Consider the following 17,562-nt stretch of genomic DNA (forward strand, 5'->3'; position numbering starts at 1 on the left):
AATGATTATAGTTTATTGAGCAGTAAAAAATGAATAAAGTTTGAATTATATATCTAACCTCGCACATGCCTCTAATTGGTTTTCTCTTTAATTTCTTTTGAAATCACCACCATAAGAATGGAATCTTTGATAATATATTGTTATTGTAAGGTGCTTAAATTCGGCAAGTCATTAATCAATCGTAAAAATGTTTAAGATTAATAACCGACCATAAGCGCATTTTATTGTGTATTACCAAAAAAATTACTGTTTACTCTTTAACATTCAATTCGATATTACAAAATGGGACCCTCCTTTATATGGGATGTTAATTACGAACGATGGTTGGTGGTGTTGGTGGAGGGGGGTTTGAAGTGTTTAGCTAAATGATTATAATGAGCGTGTAAATGGAGAACTGGCCGAGCGATTGCCTGATTAGTATAGTACTGCGAGTGGAGAACCTGTCCTGTCCAGTCCTGTGCCAAGGTCAAATCTAATAAACACGGAAGAAGCGTTTTTACTATTTTTATTAGTCAGAGTTTAATATTCATATTAAATATTTATTAATTTAGTAACTTGCATTTTATTATCATTTATTTATGCAGCAATAATTTTGCTTTGCATTTTCCTGTTTTGGTTTTGTTGGCCCAGTACTAATCTTTAAAAAAGTTGATTATTTATCGTTAATTATCTTCTAAATAATATTGGTCTGCTTCTAATATCAGTTTAACTTAAGCGATTACTCATTTTTCAAGACAAAAAGCGTTAAAGTTCTCTTGGTGGTTTCTTAGTTTGGAATTATAATTGATAACAATTACTAGCCGATAACACTAGTTTATGAAACTTCCATTGATTAAAAGTTAAAGCAGAATCTACAAAAATCTGGATTCCGTTACTGCACTTATTGACAAACTATTAAGAAATTTAGGATTATTCACCTGGTAGGAATAACCATTCTCTGATACAACTCAAGACTCTCTCCAAATATTGAATGATGGCTCTTTCAAATTGAAAGCCCCAGAGTCTCCATGGAAGTTGTAGGGAGAGAGGGGAACCGATATAGCTAGCCGATCACAACTTCCAGGTGTCCAAGCACACCTTCGTGCAGCGCTCTCTAGATAGATATTCTAAACATGATACCCAGAATTAAGAAGAGGGAGTGTCCTATTGAAGAGAAGTTCTCTAACCATGAACACCGCGGCTTTCTGGCTTTAGGGGAAGGCCTCAAGAATAGGGAATACCCTACAGTTGAGGAACGAGTTCTGATTGATTTGGGAGTTCATCGTCGGTTTTATCTCTCTTTTAATAACTTAAACAATTAGTAATTTGCAACAGCAAATTGTTACCAAAACAATTTATGCCGAATTATTTCATTTGAATGAATCTTGTGTGAGGAAAACGTTTTTTTTGGATCGGGCGGTAATTTTTTTAACATTATTTATGCAGCTAATCGTAACTACGAACTATCTGTAAGAAAGGAAACGCGTGTGCTACATTGATGGAATCGAATCGGCGTGCTAATGTCTTTGCACTATTTATTACTAATGCACTACGATATTTATTACGGAATGTGCAATGTGCAAATTGTGGCACAATAGATTTTTGGACAAGGCAGCAGACAATGTTTTGATTGGCAGATAAGTAAACAATGGATTGTTACGTCATCATCTTTTCTTAGATAACGTATTTATTTCTTACCCTGAGGGAATGCGGTACTACTTTAAAAAAAATAGATCTGGCTAATTCTTATCATTTAGATTATCTCTTGTCGAGGTCACTTGTTTTTTTTAAGTCAACCACCACTCAATCACCTCCCACAAAGCTTTCGTCTTTTACGGGTATTTCCTGTTAATTGATAAATTCTACCATTATTCCTTCGATTCAATATTAACCGTTTTTATTTAAAAAATAAGAAGGAAATTAACAGTCAAAATACAGACATAATTGCTATTACATAGTAACAGGAGTGGGTCCCGCACCACACCTAAACCAGACAAGGAACCATCAAACCTGTTAATTAACCTTGAACAACATTTCTCTTAAGGTCACATCCAGACATCTAGCCCAAGTTACTGTTACCTGCCACCACTAGTGGATATTATTTCTGTTTTTATATATACATATATTCTAATCAGCTAATAGGACATACAAAAATGGACCGCCAAGATATCATACAATTATCTAGAGAAGAATAATTGAAAGAGATTCTAGAAGGAAACATCAGGATCCCACTTGGGGATTCGTTCGCAAAAACTTTGGAAGAAAATTCAAATTCAAATTCTATTGGCCAGAATGGAAGCTGAAGATTCGGTCAAGACTTTTTGCCACTGTCCAGAGTGGAAGGAAAGGATAGGTCACGCTCCAATGAGTGTACAACTTCAGGATTCCAAAGGATCGCTACTGTACACTTGCTAGGTCCGCTTCCCCTTATCCAGCGAAGAAGGATTAAATATATTGAATCTTGAGAATTACACAAAGAGGAAATCGCGTAGTATCCATTACCAGATTGTTATTATTCAAAAATTTATCTACCTTTAAAAGACGTTTCTGCAAACCTGATGCATTTTACAAATGGTTGTACTATAGCGTAGTGTAAATAGACGTAGTTGCATATATAAGGTGCTACACCAAGTAATGTGATTTGCTTTAATTTGTTCGCCTAGTTTAGTGTCTTAACTGAGTTACGAAATCTTCCGTTCTACATTCACAGACCACTTTTTTATTGAATATCAACTTTCATTAGACGCTTAAATGTACAACTTATAATTGCGCAGGCAACTAAATGCCAAGGAGATTTGACATTAAACTAAATCGCACGCCCCCGTAAGCGCAATTATAAATATGTGCTTGAATAGACAGAACAGAAGACGCACCAACCTTACATAAAACAATGTAAAAAAGATATTATTATCATTAGCATAAGTGTAACCTCGAGAACTGTTATAATTATAGATTTTTGTATGTATTCACGCAGATATTTATTTTTCTCATGAATATACTCTTACTACTAGCTCAAAAAAAAAAGGGGGAATTCCGGAAATATCTATAAAGACGTGATTTAAATGTATTAATTATACGTCAAGTAATTTAAATAATTGGAAAATTAAAAAAAAAAATAAAAGATTGAATATTGCTAGGAGATGAAATCATTGCGAGAAAAAAAGATCGACGTTCAGATATTTACCTATTTAGATAGGAAATAGGAAATTATACACTTGGAGTAGTGATTAATCCGGCCTTGAAGGCGTTGCGAAGACAGCTATGTTTCGACCGGAAGTATAGTTTGTTGGCGTGTGCGGCGGAATAGATGATGAAAGTCTGTGTGTGCAGTACGCACACCACGAGTTTTCTCTTCAAGTTTCTTAACATAGTTCAAATGATGATCGTGGACGTGGTTTTAAAATTTTTGGTTCTTTTTTGACCTCACAGTCTTATTTGGACGCAGGCGGCGATGTAACCTCCAGATAATAATAGAATCCTTAGGTGTTTAATTTTAATTTATGACTCATTCTTTTTGAATTTCTGCTGTTAATAAATAGAGGAAGGGATGTTGCTATTGGCAACTGGGGAGAGGTTTATTTTTCTTTTCTTTTGAAAGAAGAGTTGAAGGTCTTACAAGAGGTCTGAGTACAATAAATACACATTTAGGAACCCGGTAACAACATCCGGATGATCTGTCTTATCTTTTATATTTTATCTGCACTGTTATCTCTTTTTTTATATATTTATTTATTTATAATCGCTGCGAGTGAGTAAAAGATATACAAAAAATATGATGGATCTAAAAAAGAGTACAATTTTTAATAATTCGTCGAATTTTTGCAGATCGGAAACAATTAGTCGAGACTTTCCAATTCAGTAGATTTCTGAACTTTCAGTTGAAGAAATTATAATCGTAATCTGCTTGCCGTAAATCGCTTGAAGTCAAAAGAAATTGTTAGCTTTAATTAGAGCATACTTTTTCCCAATTTGAGTTATTCGCTAAATTACAAATTCCTATTTACTGTTCAATAAATAAATAGTTGTATTAAATTATTTATTTGTAATATTGAAAGTAGCATATCTGATTTTAATTACTTTCATTTTACAATATTCATTACAATATACAATATATTAGTTTAGAAATATGTATTCTGTCTTATATAATACTATTATGATCATTCCTATATTTAAATGGGGGGGGGGGAGGAAGGAAATTGTAGAAAGATAAGAAACTGTGACAAAATCGAATACAACCGGAACGATATACGAGTATACCAACAATTCTCACTTACTTCTTTTGCGGAACATTGATTATTTTTAATTAGAATGTTTTTCTACATTTTATTAAGTATCGTAATTTAATCGGTTGCGAATAATGAAGGGAATAAGAATATTAATAAAAATTAATCGTATTAATAAAAAATAAATTAATTAAAATAAGTTTTTTTGAGGCTTTTTATTAGCAATGTTGACTTGATTCCAGTATTTGAAGTGAATTCCTCAACCGGAAGTAATACTTCAATGAGCAACTTTTTAATTAATTTTTTTTTTAATTTAATTGAAATGGTATTGACTCCTAAGAATTTCTCTTCATCTAGTAATACGCAGATCTAGAATATTCACTCGTTCTGAGGATTGGAAGGAATATGCTTTGGAAATTGAGAGGAAATAAGGATTAGGCGAATTAGGCTAGAAACATAGTGGAGCGGCGATGATAGCGAAGAGCAAAGCGGCGAAATCAAACACAAGTTAACATATGGGACCGCGCTTAGTGGAGAGCAAAGCGAAGATAGAGCAACGCTACCAAGAGAGAGTGTTTGTTTTCGCCGCTTTGCTCGCCGCTCCACTATGTTTCCAGCCTTAGGGTACGTTCACAACGGAGCTGTGAGTATAGATGATAGCGGAGATGATAGCAGTGATGCATCAGCGCTTATAGAATAACCTAGTACATTCTTATGTGAGCGTGCACAACGAAGCTTCGACTTGTGACTCATACTCGCTGGTATAAACGAGCATAGATGATAGAATTGAATTTTTCATTTTTCTGCTAGCTGAACTCCAGTATCGGAGCTTCAAAATGGAGGTAGAAAAATTAATTAGTGCTGTCTTTACTCATTATTTTTGGTTATTATTGTATTATTTACTTTTAAACAATATTTTGTTTTTTAAATCGTGCTTACATTTATTTTTATGTGTATTTATTTGTTTTTCCTCAATATAACCTTACCTCAGAGTTATCACTAGTTTTTCTTCTATAGTTATAGGATTTCCATGACAAGTTTTCCTACTTTTTCTTAATTTTGACCTTATTTTTTCTAAAATATAGTCGAATGTGGGTGGACCCATCCTCACATATTCAAAAAAACGATCCGGATAATTTCTAAGTTCCTTATATAAATAGTGAAATTCGCCCAAAGTACTTCGTTTTTTTATTTATGGTATGTACATGATATTTTCTACATCTTTTTTTTTTTAAATATACCATTTCGTTGCTGGTGAACATAAAAACTCTTCTTCACTACTCGACATGTTGCGATTATATTTTACTCTATCAGTTATCATCTCTGCTATCATCTATACTCACAGCTCCGTTGTAAACGTACCCTTAGGGCTTACATTTATTTTCATGTGTATTTATTTGTTTTTTTCTCAATAAAACCATTACTTACCTAAGAGTAATCACTAGTTTTTCTTCTATGGTTATAGGATTTCCATGACAATTTTTTCCATGACAATGTTGTGCACACTAATCAGCGATTATATTTTACTCTATCAGTTATCATCTCTGCTATCATCTATACTCACAGCTCCGTTGTAAACGTACCCTATATATTTCACCCTTGTAGTAAAACAAGACGGAAGTCAAACAAGGGTACGTTTACAACGGAGCTGTGAGTATAGATGATAGCAGAGATGATAACTGATAGAGTAAAATATAATCGCTGATTAGTGTGCACAACGGAGCTGTGATACATGCAACATGTCCGAGTAGAGAAGAAGAGTTTTTATGTTCAGCAGCCACGAAATGGTATATTTTAAAGGAAAAACGCTTTAGAAAATCTCATGTACATCCCATAAATAAAAAACGAAGTACTTTGGGTGAATTTCACTATTTATATAAGGAACTTAGAAATTATCCGGATCGTTTTTTATGTGAGGATGGGTCCACCCACATTCGACTATATTTTAGAAAAAATAAGGTCAAAATTAAGAAAACTTTGGAAAAATTGTCATGGAAATCCTATAACCATAGAAGAAAAACTAGTGATTACTCTTAGGTAAGTAATGGTTTTATTGAGAAAAAAACAAATAAATACACATGAAAATAAATGTAAGCACGACTTAAAAAACAAAATATTGTTTAAAAGTAAATAATAAAATACTAACCAAAAATAATGAGTAAAGACAGCACTAAATAATTTTTCGACGACCATTTTGAAGCTCCGATACTGGAGTTCAGCTAGCAGAAAAATGAAAAATTCAATTCTATCATCTACTCGTTTATAGCAGCGCGTATAGTCGAAGCTTCGTTGTGCACGCTCACATAAGAATGTACTAGGTTATTCTATAAGCGCTGATGCATCACTGCTATCATCTCCGCTATCATCTATGCTCACAGCTCCGTTGTAAACGTACCCTTAGACTTCCGTCTTGTTTTAATACAAGGGTGAAATATATAGGTGTAGACGACCCCGGGAATTTATTAATTCCGGCAGTCAATTTGCAGCTGTTATAAAACCAAAAACTTTATCAAAATTAAAGTCTCTCTTCCTTAAAAAAAATAATCTTTTTTTAAAAAACATGGAATTAATTTATTTTAGTTATGTTTATATTATTATTAGTTGTGGTAAACAATAATAATAATAAATAATGCTAATAAATACGCCTACAAAATGTTGGAGGGCAAAATATTTATTTTGTATAACTAAATAGTTTCACAATATATGGCGGGCGTGGCCACAACATGGACGACGAATGGTTTGAACTAGTTTACTCCGTAGGTGACCCAATGTTCTTTGCTGTAGCATTTTGTGAGTGTACTAGCTTGTTGCTATCTAGTCCTTATTACCGATCTAGTACTTACTGGGCTCTTTATACTGCCCTACTTCCTGCATAGTTTTCTCACACATTTCATGTAAATATAGTGCTAAACTATTAACGATTTATGCAATCTTAAATTATTCTATTGTATATTTGAATATATACACTCTGTTAACGATACAATAAATTGTATTTCACACCGGTTAGAGAATTAATTTGTTTTCCCCCGTTTTCTCTCTGCTACATTCAGCTTCAGCTAGTTTCTTTGGGATTAAACAACAGGGACGGATGTTGGTCTAGTGGTCTAAAGCGTGGCTTTGTAAGTGGGAGATCCCCAGTTCGAATCCCGCGTATCACCACTTTTTATTTGTTAGGCGAAATTGTTTATAGTAAAGTATGAGCTCCCACCCCCGTCCACGACACCTAATTGGTAGTTGGACGTTGAGCCCCGCCTGAAAAAAATAGGCGATTACTTTACTTTGGGATTAACAAAGGGGATGAGATAAGGGGGAATTTAGTCCTGCTTCTTTCTCCTTGTTATGTTTAGAAATCCCATTTTACTGCCAACATTTCATTTCAAAATATCACGTCAAAGTAACAGTTGTTATTTTAAAGGAAATAATATATCACCAAGTACGTAGTCTTAATATATAATATTTCATTATCTGTCAGGAAGTGTTACTGATATTGAATATCGAATTACTTTTTTTTTTTAAATTATAGTTTCAATTTATGAATACAGTAGTAAAGGTGTAAGTTAATTTTGTTTGTCAGTCCAAAATAACAGTATTTTATTTACTGGTGGTTGGCAGCCGTGAGGTTGGAAATTAAGAGATTTCCAAGATTGCAGGACTAAGATCTGTGTAAAATAAAGTTCAGACATGAAACTTAAAAAAAAAATTTAGTATAATAGTGACGTAATAATGTGAAATTTAATTAGCTATATTATATTGCATTTACTGCAATTGACAGTTTGATGGACGACGAATTTATTATCTATTGAACAGTGGATTTGTGTGGGTGAGGGGAGGTGGATTTACTCCAAAAAATTATTTAACCTCGACATTTACTATATATATATATTGTATATAATACATAAATAGAATTTCATTGAATTAAATTTCCAAATAGCCATTCAAGTGTATATTTTAGCAACACGTTTGATCTCATATCGCACACACACACACACTAAACTCGTTACAGCCCAATACTTATGTTGATATTCAAGAATTTCGTGAGTTTTTTTTTTTTTTGTTATCTGACCTAAAAAGGGAACAAAAGTTTTATGTTATTTATTGCAGCTGACTAGGTTAGACTTGTAGTTATAGGGAGTGTCAACAACGGACGGCCTAGACCATTTATTGTAGTCACTTCGTTCGGATGAATTGTCCTTACTTTGGGCCAATTTTTGCAGACTTATATTTTCCACCGGAAGTAGATTTATGAAGTCATCACTTTTATCATCATCACGGCGAATCATCCGGTACAAACACAGCGTTTCTCTTATTACTAGCTCAGAACGTTTTATTTCTTTAAATTTTTAAATGAATCATCATCTGAAATCATTGGATTTTAAGCCTTTTTCCATACATTACTGGCCTTCTAACAGTGTTCTCTCGTTACTGACAACACCAGTCAGTTAAGCTTGCTATTTAGAAAATTCAAGGGCAAATGATTTGAGGCAAATCGTAGAGCTAATTTTTCTTCGAATTATGAATTTTAGCAACATAATGTGATCCTACCTAATAGTACATAACTGATAGATCCGTACATAATACCAAAATGGCACATTAGAGGGAATCATCCCAAAGTTCTCCTTTAGAAATAACGTTAATCGTATGTTCCTGGGCAAATATTAGAATAAATTTTGTAAATCCACATACGAGGGTCGTTTGAAAAGTCCGTGCAAAAATAAAAACTACTTAATTTTTTGGGGTAAACCTTTTTTATTTTTCAACATAGTCTCCTTTTAGGCTTATACACTTCGTCCAACGCAGCTCTAGTTTGTTGATCTCTTCCGAATAATAGGATTTGTCCAAGTCTGAAAAATAGCCATTCGTTTCTGCAATCACCTCCTCGTTTGAATAAAATCTTTTCCTCGCCAGCCATTTCTTCATATTGGGGAACAAATAGTAGTCCGAGGGAGCCAAGTCTGGAGAATAGGGGGGATGTGAAACGAGTTGGAACCCTATTTCCATTAATTTTGCGACCACAACTGCTGAGATGTGAGCTGGCGCGTTGTCGTGATGGAAAAGGACTTTTTTGAGGGCCAATCGTGGGCGTTTTTCTTGCAGCTCGGTTTCCAAACGGTCCAATAACGATGAATAATATGCACCTGTAATAGTTTTTCCCTTTTCCAGATAGTCGATGAGGACTATTCCTTGCGAATCCCAAAAGACAGTCGCCATAATCTTTCCGGCCGAAGGAACGGTCTTCGCCTTTTTTGGCGCAGATTCCCCCTTGGTAACCCATTGTTTAGATTGTTCTTTGGTCTCAGGAATGTAGTGATATATCCATGTTTCATCCACAGTGACGAAACGACGCTTAAAGTCCTGCGGATTCTTCTGGAACAGCTGCAAACCGTCCTTGCAACACTTCACACGATTTCGTTTTTGGTCAAGCGTGAGCAATCGCGGCACCCATCTTGCGGATAGCTTTGTCATGTCCAAATGTTGATGCAAAATATTATGTACCCGTTCATTCGAGATGCCCACAGCACTAGCAATCTCACGCACCTTCACTCTTCTGTCATCCATCACCATATCATGGATTTTATCAATGATTTCTGGAGTAGTAACCTCAACAGGGCGTCCAGAACGTTCAGCGTCACTTGTGCCCATATGGCCACTCCGAAAATTTTGAAACCATTTATAAACTGTTCTAATCGAAGGTGCAGAGTCACCATAATGTTTATCAAGCTTCTCTTTAGTCTCCTGAGGCGTTTTGCCTTTCATAAAGTAGTGTTTAATCAACACACGAAATTCTTTTTCGTCCATTTTTTGAAAATCACTCGACTTCCTCGATTCAAACGAATGCCAAACACAAAGAAATAGACCGATCTGGCTGAAACTTGGTGTGTGTTCTTCCAAGAGATGCTACTAACTAAACATAACCTCGATACGCGCCAGTAGTGCTATCTCTCTGACTTTGCACGGACTTTTCAAACGACCCTCGTATTTGCAAGAAGTAAGTCAAGCTATTGTCTATTTATCGAGGCAGACATTATGTTCAATTACCGATTAGGCGCCTTGGGCATTGAAAATGTTAAATAAAACCCAAGACCTAATTGGGGTGGAATCCGGTACCCAGTAAATCTTAAGTTTTTAATCTGAGCCTCTAACCGTTCGTCTACAGCGGTGCTTTTGGTACAATGACTAAAGTAATCCCCTACTTTTTTCAGGCGGAACTTCATACCGAACTATCAAATTAGGAGGTATCATGGCCGGGAAGCACATAATTTACTATTAAATTTTAGAAATTATTTCAGAATAGTAAAAAAATAGTTTTATTGTGGATGATTATTACGGAATGCTTTTCTTCTGAGTGTAGAATAGTCAGAAACGAGCCGAACACTCATTTTCTTCAATTGTCAGAAATTGTTTTGAGCTAATTTACTTATTTATTATTTTTTGTATCTCTTCCTTTTTCCTACATCATACTTTTTTAATTTTAAATTAATTTGTAAATTTGTACAAATACGATTCAGGCCTTATTGCGTTCTTACATCTTATAAGATTATGTTATATAATAATAAAAAATGTAAATAAAGTCAGTCATGTATTAAGCTGGAAAAAAAGAAGAAAGAAATGAATACATAAAAAATTTATTACGTACATAAATTTATTCTTGCATATAATATAGGTCAGCACACAGATCTAAACACTACAGCAGTGATTATATTGTTAACAGTTGGGTGTGCGTATTATAACAGCAACAGCTGTAATATCCATGGATTACTTGATTTCATCATATAACCTACGTATTAATTATAATATTTTTTTAATACTTAAACGGTGCGCAGTTTTAATAATCTTAATCTAAACTATGAGAGGAGGTATTTTGGGATAGAGACAAAGATATTTAGAAATGCTTGTTTCAAAATTGTTACCGAAATATATTTTCATAGTCTACCCAATCTCAAACGGTGATGATGTTAGAGAGTCATCTCCATCACTTTACCCGCCGCGAAAACTGTCAGATATCACACTCTTTAGTGTAATATTACCAGGTATGATACACTAGTTTTCAGTCAAATCTCTGGGTTCAGCGAGGTTTCATTAGTTCGGGCAATTAGTATCGGATTTATTGGCAGAAATGTCTACTTCAGATCCACCTGGCTACTTTTTTGCAGTAGATTTACGAACCCTGTACTTATAGATCTAAAATTTTGGTGAGGCTTCACGTGTCTAATATTGAAGAATTCGTAGTTCACAGTGTAGAGAAATGAGAAGTGCCCTGTGTACCAACTCAGCTTCTCTATAAACCTTTAGAATAATATCCTAATCTACCAACTGTATTTTTTTTTTTTTTTTTAAGCCATTTCAAAGTTTCTTGAAAATTCCTAACTTAATTAGCACTATTGAATAGTTCGTTTCGGCTAATTTTACAAGTAAAATTAAATAAGTAATATATTGGCAAAGAGACTAACCTTAATATGTGCGGTAAAGACATTTTGGCAGCATATTAACAGTAGGTAACGCCACATTTTACTGTAACACAAGACAAAATGGTTTTTTAATAATTAAAAATGATTAATAATTTAAAAAAAAACTAAAATTCAAATATCGTATGGTAATGATAGAATATCTCCATTTAGGAAGTACAGTTAAGTAAAAAAGAAAAAAAAAATAATAATAATACAAATAATAATGCGAACAGAAAGTTAAATGACGGTGAAAATTAGATGGGGAAGAATAGAAAACGTGTGGCCAGTGTCCCTGAGTTGTGCTTGTTTCAACGGGAATGCTGTGAGTACTCATGTATAAATTAAGTAAGAAGTGAAGTCCTATCAATGGAGATTATATTTCACAATTAATAATATTCCGTTCTACATTCTATAATTAGTAACTTTTAGTTCATCTGCGATTGTTAATGAACGTAACAAAAAAAAAGCACCACTTTTTTAATTTTGATTTAGTAAGCATCGGCTACCATCAGCTGGCTTAGAAAATTAATCACCAACAATATCTATTTTTCGATATTTAGAACACATGCTTTACTGGTTACTGATTTTCATCAGACTTCCGCTTTACCCACACTTCCTCTTTTACCCAGTCTTTCTCCCAAACTTGTTGACTGAATCGTTCACTTTGAAGTGTCTTTTTTGTTGCAGACTTTCCTGTCTGTAACACTCCTTACAACCGTAACTTTTCTCTTACAATCTTAAAGGTATTCTTTGTATTCTCTACCACCTACATACTCGTAGGGCGTTTGAATCTTAAAATATATGTTTCTAAGGGTGGGCAGAGGATGGGCAATTTATGGTTTCCTCTAATAGTACGTTGGAAGGATCATCTCGATACATATGATTAGCAGGAATCATGCCCTGACTTTGCAGAAATCCTAAGACGATTTCCTACTTTGAAACTTAATTAATTCAGTATTATTTTCTTTTTATATGAAACTTCTAACTCAAAACTAGCAATTCAAAAAAATAAAAATTATGCATTTTGATTTTAATTCTTTGAAAATTAAAAATAAAACAATCTCCCAAGAAGCATCCCCAACTTAATTCTCACATTACGTTCAATTTCACTTTTGTAGTATGTAGTGCTTTTTTTATTTATTTAGTTTAGTTCCCGCTGTTAGATACACTTGTGGGAAATCTTATATACATATCCCAGATGCTAATTATATCGTACATATAAACATTAGAGGCGATCATCGTCACCACTTTCTCCTAGATTCATTGGGCGCTGTTTATTATGCCGTTATCCTTGTTCGTAGACAGTGCATTATTATTGTTATTGCTAATTAATTTACATCATGTAATAATAAAATGTATATTGTATAAATTAAGTCATAGATTCCAGAAACAAAAATGGCTAAGTACGAGTATTTTTGTTTTCAACTTTCGACTTTATCTTTATAGATTTTAATGATCAAGGTCAATTTGTTAGTATCTTTATTGAATAATTAACATTAATTAATATTTTAAATTAATATTAGAGGTTGATGTTGAAATTCGTATACTTATATTTATTGCTACTCGTATATAACTAATTATTTTTTGTTAGTTTTACAATTTAGCTTAAATCTACCCACACAATAGACATACAAAGACAAGCAAAGACAAAACGTGTGAAACTGCTTTGCAGACTACTTGGACGGAGCTCCAAATTACCCATTGAACTCAAACGCTTAATATACAACAATATTCTCTAACCTATGTGGACTTACGGACTAGAGCTGTGGGGTTCAGCCAAACCTACAAACATACGGACTGTAAAGGCGTTTCAGTCAAAACTCCTCCGACAGATAGCTGACGCTCCTTTCTACGTGACTAACCTCACCCTTCACACCGACATCAACATTCCCTTTATAGACCAACACGCCAAGACTGAATACCAAAAATTCCATACTGCTCTCTCTACTTGCTCAAATCCTCTTGTACAGTCTCTCGCCTCCTCTGACATCCCTAACAATACTCCTCGACGACTGAATCGCCAGTGGCCCCGCGACTTCCTTACTGTCTGAAGGCCTAAACGCCATTATTCTCCTATCTCTCCTCTCTCCTCCTCACACTCTCCTCTCTCCTATAGAGAGTGCTACCGCTGGGTAGTTTCTCTCCTCCTGCACCAGTTCATCGCTCTCTCCATATTTACTGATTGTATACAACTGCATGCAGATTGTAAATTACAAAATAAATTAAAAAAAAAAAGAAAAAAAAGCTTAAATATTTTCATACCGGAGATTCAGCGGAAATTTTGTATTTTAAGGTTCTCTGAGTCCAGAAAATTGGATTTTAGAAAAGTTGACGTTTCATGCGAAAAGCCCCACGTGACCTAGTAGTTAGCGGCCAAAATCCCCTTACCGGAAATGGCACTTTACCGAAAGGATTTTCACTTTTTAGAAATTTTCTAAAAATGTAAAAAATGAATTCTATGATTTCTTTAAAATTTACATTTACTGATAGCACTCATCTTTTTCAGCAAATTTCTATTAAGGACAATTTTGGTACAGGGGGATAGACTTGCCTCGAAAGAAGTGGCCATTTTGATGTTTCCCTTTGGACCTTTTTTGGGCCTTCAGAAAAGTTTTGGTCATAATTAGTAAATCAGAGCTTTATAGCGTTTTTTGTTTTGTTGTGCACTTTTACTTGAAAACAATTTCAATAATTTCTCTTTTAACGTCGCTTTTCCACTAAATTTAGAGATGTTTACGTAGATGATCTTACACTTTGATTTAATAGTTGGATTTCTTCTTTTTGTTGGATAGTTGGTGTGTGTCTATTGGTGCGTTTTAATGTCCTTTACGTGACATCTACATATCAGCATTATTGTAATGGCGTCAGATTTTGGAAATAGCTCCATCAGAAATGATCCCGCAGAAAGTGTCATGCGCCAGATTTTTTTTACACGAAAATGATTAGCGTGGAAAATTCCTCCCCAAAGAAAAATTGCAGAAAAGTCTTTTAGCTGTCACAAGGTTTTCTTTATTATTTGACATTATTTTTTTTTAAATCAGTTTACAAGTTTTGGTTAGATAAAAAACAGGAGTAAGTTTCTTCAATTTTTTCGCTATTTTCCTAAAAAAAAGGACCTTCAAAAGTCTTTGTGAATGTTTAAATCTTGTAAATATATTTGGCAGCCATATTTGATTCAAATCAATTTTTTTATCTCCACCTCCCCCCAATAGAATCGATTTTATGGGCTTTCAAGAAGTGCTGACGTTATGGTAACCTTAAAAACGCCATAGAACTACATGGGCTCCTAATAAATAATGTTAAGGACGATTAGACTATGGTGGAAATAATCTCGAAGTGTAAACATGTTTGCCAATTGCAAGTTGGGAAATGTGCACCTTAAGCTTTAACACGGCTTGAAAATGTTACTCGTTAGGAATTTTTTTTTACTTGTCATTGGATTAAATTGATTTAGTTATTAACTTTTTTGTAATTTTAGAAATAATATTACCCCCCACACTAGACTTAAAAGAACAGAACTAAACAGACGCTATCGACTACTTAAAAGACTCTTAGACGATAGATCTAAACTCTCTCTGGACAACAAAAGACTGATTTATACTTCTATTTTGAAACCTATCTGGACGAATGGAATAGAGCTGTGGGGTTCAACGCTCCAATCTCCAAAGGATTCAATCGCTACAATCTAAAATACTTTGAACTATCGTAAACGCTCCATTTTATGTCTCCAACTTGACTATACGAGGGTCGTTTGAAAAGTCCGTGCAAAGTCAGAGAGATAGCACCACTGGCGCGTATCGAGGTTATGTTTAGTTAGTAGCATCTCTTGGAAGAACACACACACCAAGTTTCAGCCAGATCGGTCTATTTCTTTGTGTTTGGCATTCGTTTGAATCGAGGAAGTCGAGTGACTTTCAAAAAATGGACGAAAAAGAATTTCGTGTGTTGATTATACACTACTTTATGAAAGGCAAAACGCCTCAGGAGACTAAAGAGAAGCTTGATAAACATTATGGTGAGTCTGCACCTTCGATTAGAACAGATTATAAGTGGTTTCAAAATTTTCGGAGTGGCCATATGGGCACAAGTGACGCTGAACGTTCTGGACGCCCTGTTGAGGTTACTACTAAAGAAATCATTGATAAAATCCATGATATGGTGATGGATGACAGAAGAGTGAAGGTGCATGAGATTGCTAGTGCTGTGGGCATCTCGAATGAACGGGTACATAATATTTTGCATCAACATTTGGACATGACAAAGCTATCCGCAAGATGGGTGCCGCGATTGCTCACGCTTGACCAAAAACGAAATCGTGTGAAGTGTTGCAAGGACGGTTTGCAGCTGTTCCAGAAGAATCCGCAGGACTTTAAGCGTCGTTTCGTCACTGTGGATGAAACATGGATACATCACTACACTCCTGAGACCAAAGAACAATCTAAACAATGGGTTACCAAGGGGGAATCTGGGCCAAAAAAGGCGAAGACCGTTCCTTCGGCCGGAAAGATTATGGCGACTGTCTTTTGGGATTCGCAAAGAATAATCCTCATCGACTATCTGGAAAAGGGTAAAACTATGACAGGTGCATATTATTCATCGTTATTGGACCGTTTGAAAACCGAACTGCAAGAAAAACGCCCACGATTGGCCCACAAAAAAGTCCTTTTCCATCACGACAACGCACCAGCTCACACCTCAGCAGTTGTGGTCGCAAAATTAATGGAAATAGGGTTCCAACTCGTTTCACATCCCCCCTATTCTCCAGACTTGGCTCCCTCGGCCTACTATTTGTTCCCCAATATGAAGAAATGGCTGGCGGGGAAAAGATTTTATTCAAACGAGGAGGTGATTGCAGAAACGAATGGCTATTTTTCAGACTTGGACAAATCCTATTATTCGGAAGGGATCAACAAACTAGAGCAGCGTTGGACGAAGTGTATAAGCCTAAAAGGAGACTACGTTGAAAAATAAAAAAGGTTTACCCCAAAAAATTAAGTAGTTTTTATTTTTGCACGGACTTTTCAAACGACCCTCGTACACACTGACCTTAACATTCCTTTTGTCACCCAAGTTGCTAAAACACGATACAGAAACTCCACTTCAGCCTGCTATCTCATATAAATACTCTTGCTCAAAATCTTTCTTTTAGAACTCTTCCTGACAACCCGGACAAGATGCCTTAAGAGACAGTGGCCTCGTGATCTCCTCTCAAGTGAAGAGAGCGACTAACCATCTAATATTTGGGAGTGTTACCACTGGGTAACTTCTCCACTCGTTACTTATCATTTGTTACTCGGTTATCACTGTTACTTATAACGCTAACGCGCTGATTATAGCACAATAAACGCAAAAAAAGAAAAAAGAAAGAATATTAATCTTAGGTATTGATAAATAATGCTAACAAATTATTCAAAAACAAAAATTATTTTCAATTTTCAAGAAATTTTTCAAAAGTTAAGATCGTTTTCGAATAGTTTTCTCCAATATTCGACAGTTCCTCTTTACTTTCTCATGAAAAGAATCTCGTATGACCACTCTCTTGACTTTTTCTTACCTTAATTTAAGAAAATAATTGAATTTTCTAGTAACTTAGAATTGCATTAAAATTAAGAATAAAAGATCAATTTAATAATAATGTTGAAAGAATGCGACACATTGCCTCTGAACCAAACTATTAATTGAATAAAAATGACAAGCCAAACTAACATTTAAGGCTTAAGTACGCCATTAGATCAGCTTTAAATGGATCTGCTTGGCATTTCATAGTAAATTACAGAAAAATGCGTTTCTTTAAAATTGCATTTCAGGTGTACTGATTTTCTATCTTCTTGGAAGTTTGGTTAGAAATTTAATAATCAAATACTTAGAGGTAGTAAAATCTTAAAATATCTTGAGAGATGCTCCTTTGTAGGAAT

At 34.6% G+C, this 17,562-nt stretch overlaps 1 protein-coding gene across 5 annotated transcripts in view; it reads right to left on the reverse strand.

Moving 5' to 3' along the window:
- sona (sol narae metalloprotease) overlaps positions 1-17,562 on the reverse strand; it is a 115,883-nt gene that overhangs the window by 31,347 nt on the left and 66,974 nt on the right. For all 5 annotated transcript variants that reach the window (XM_074131180.1, XM_074131184.1, XM_074131182.1 and 2 more), the window contains exon 3: positions 11,651-11,711. In XM_074131180.1, the coding sequence (XP_073987281.1) occupies positions 11,651-11,707 (57 nt within the window). In that variant the 5' untranslated portion in view covers positions 11,708-11,711. The remainder of the gene's footprint in view (positions 1-11,650; positions 11,712-17,562) is intronic.

Source organism: Rhodnius prolixus, unplaced genomic scaffold, assembly GCF_049639745.1.
Source record: "Rhodnius prolixus isolate KJV_2025 unplaced genomic scaffold, Rpr scaffold_4, whole genome shotgun sequence".
NCBI classification, from domain to species: Eukaryota; Metazoa; Arthropoda; class Insecta; order Hemiptera; family Reduviidae; genus Rhodnius; species Rhodnius prolixus.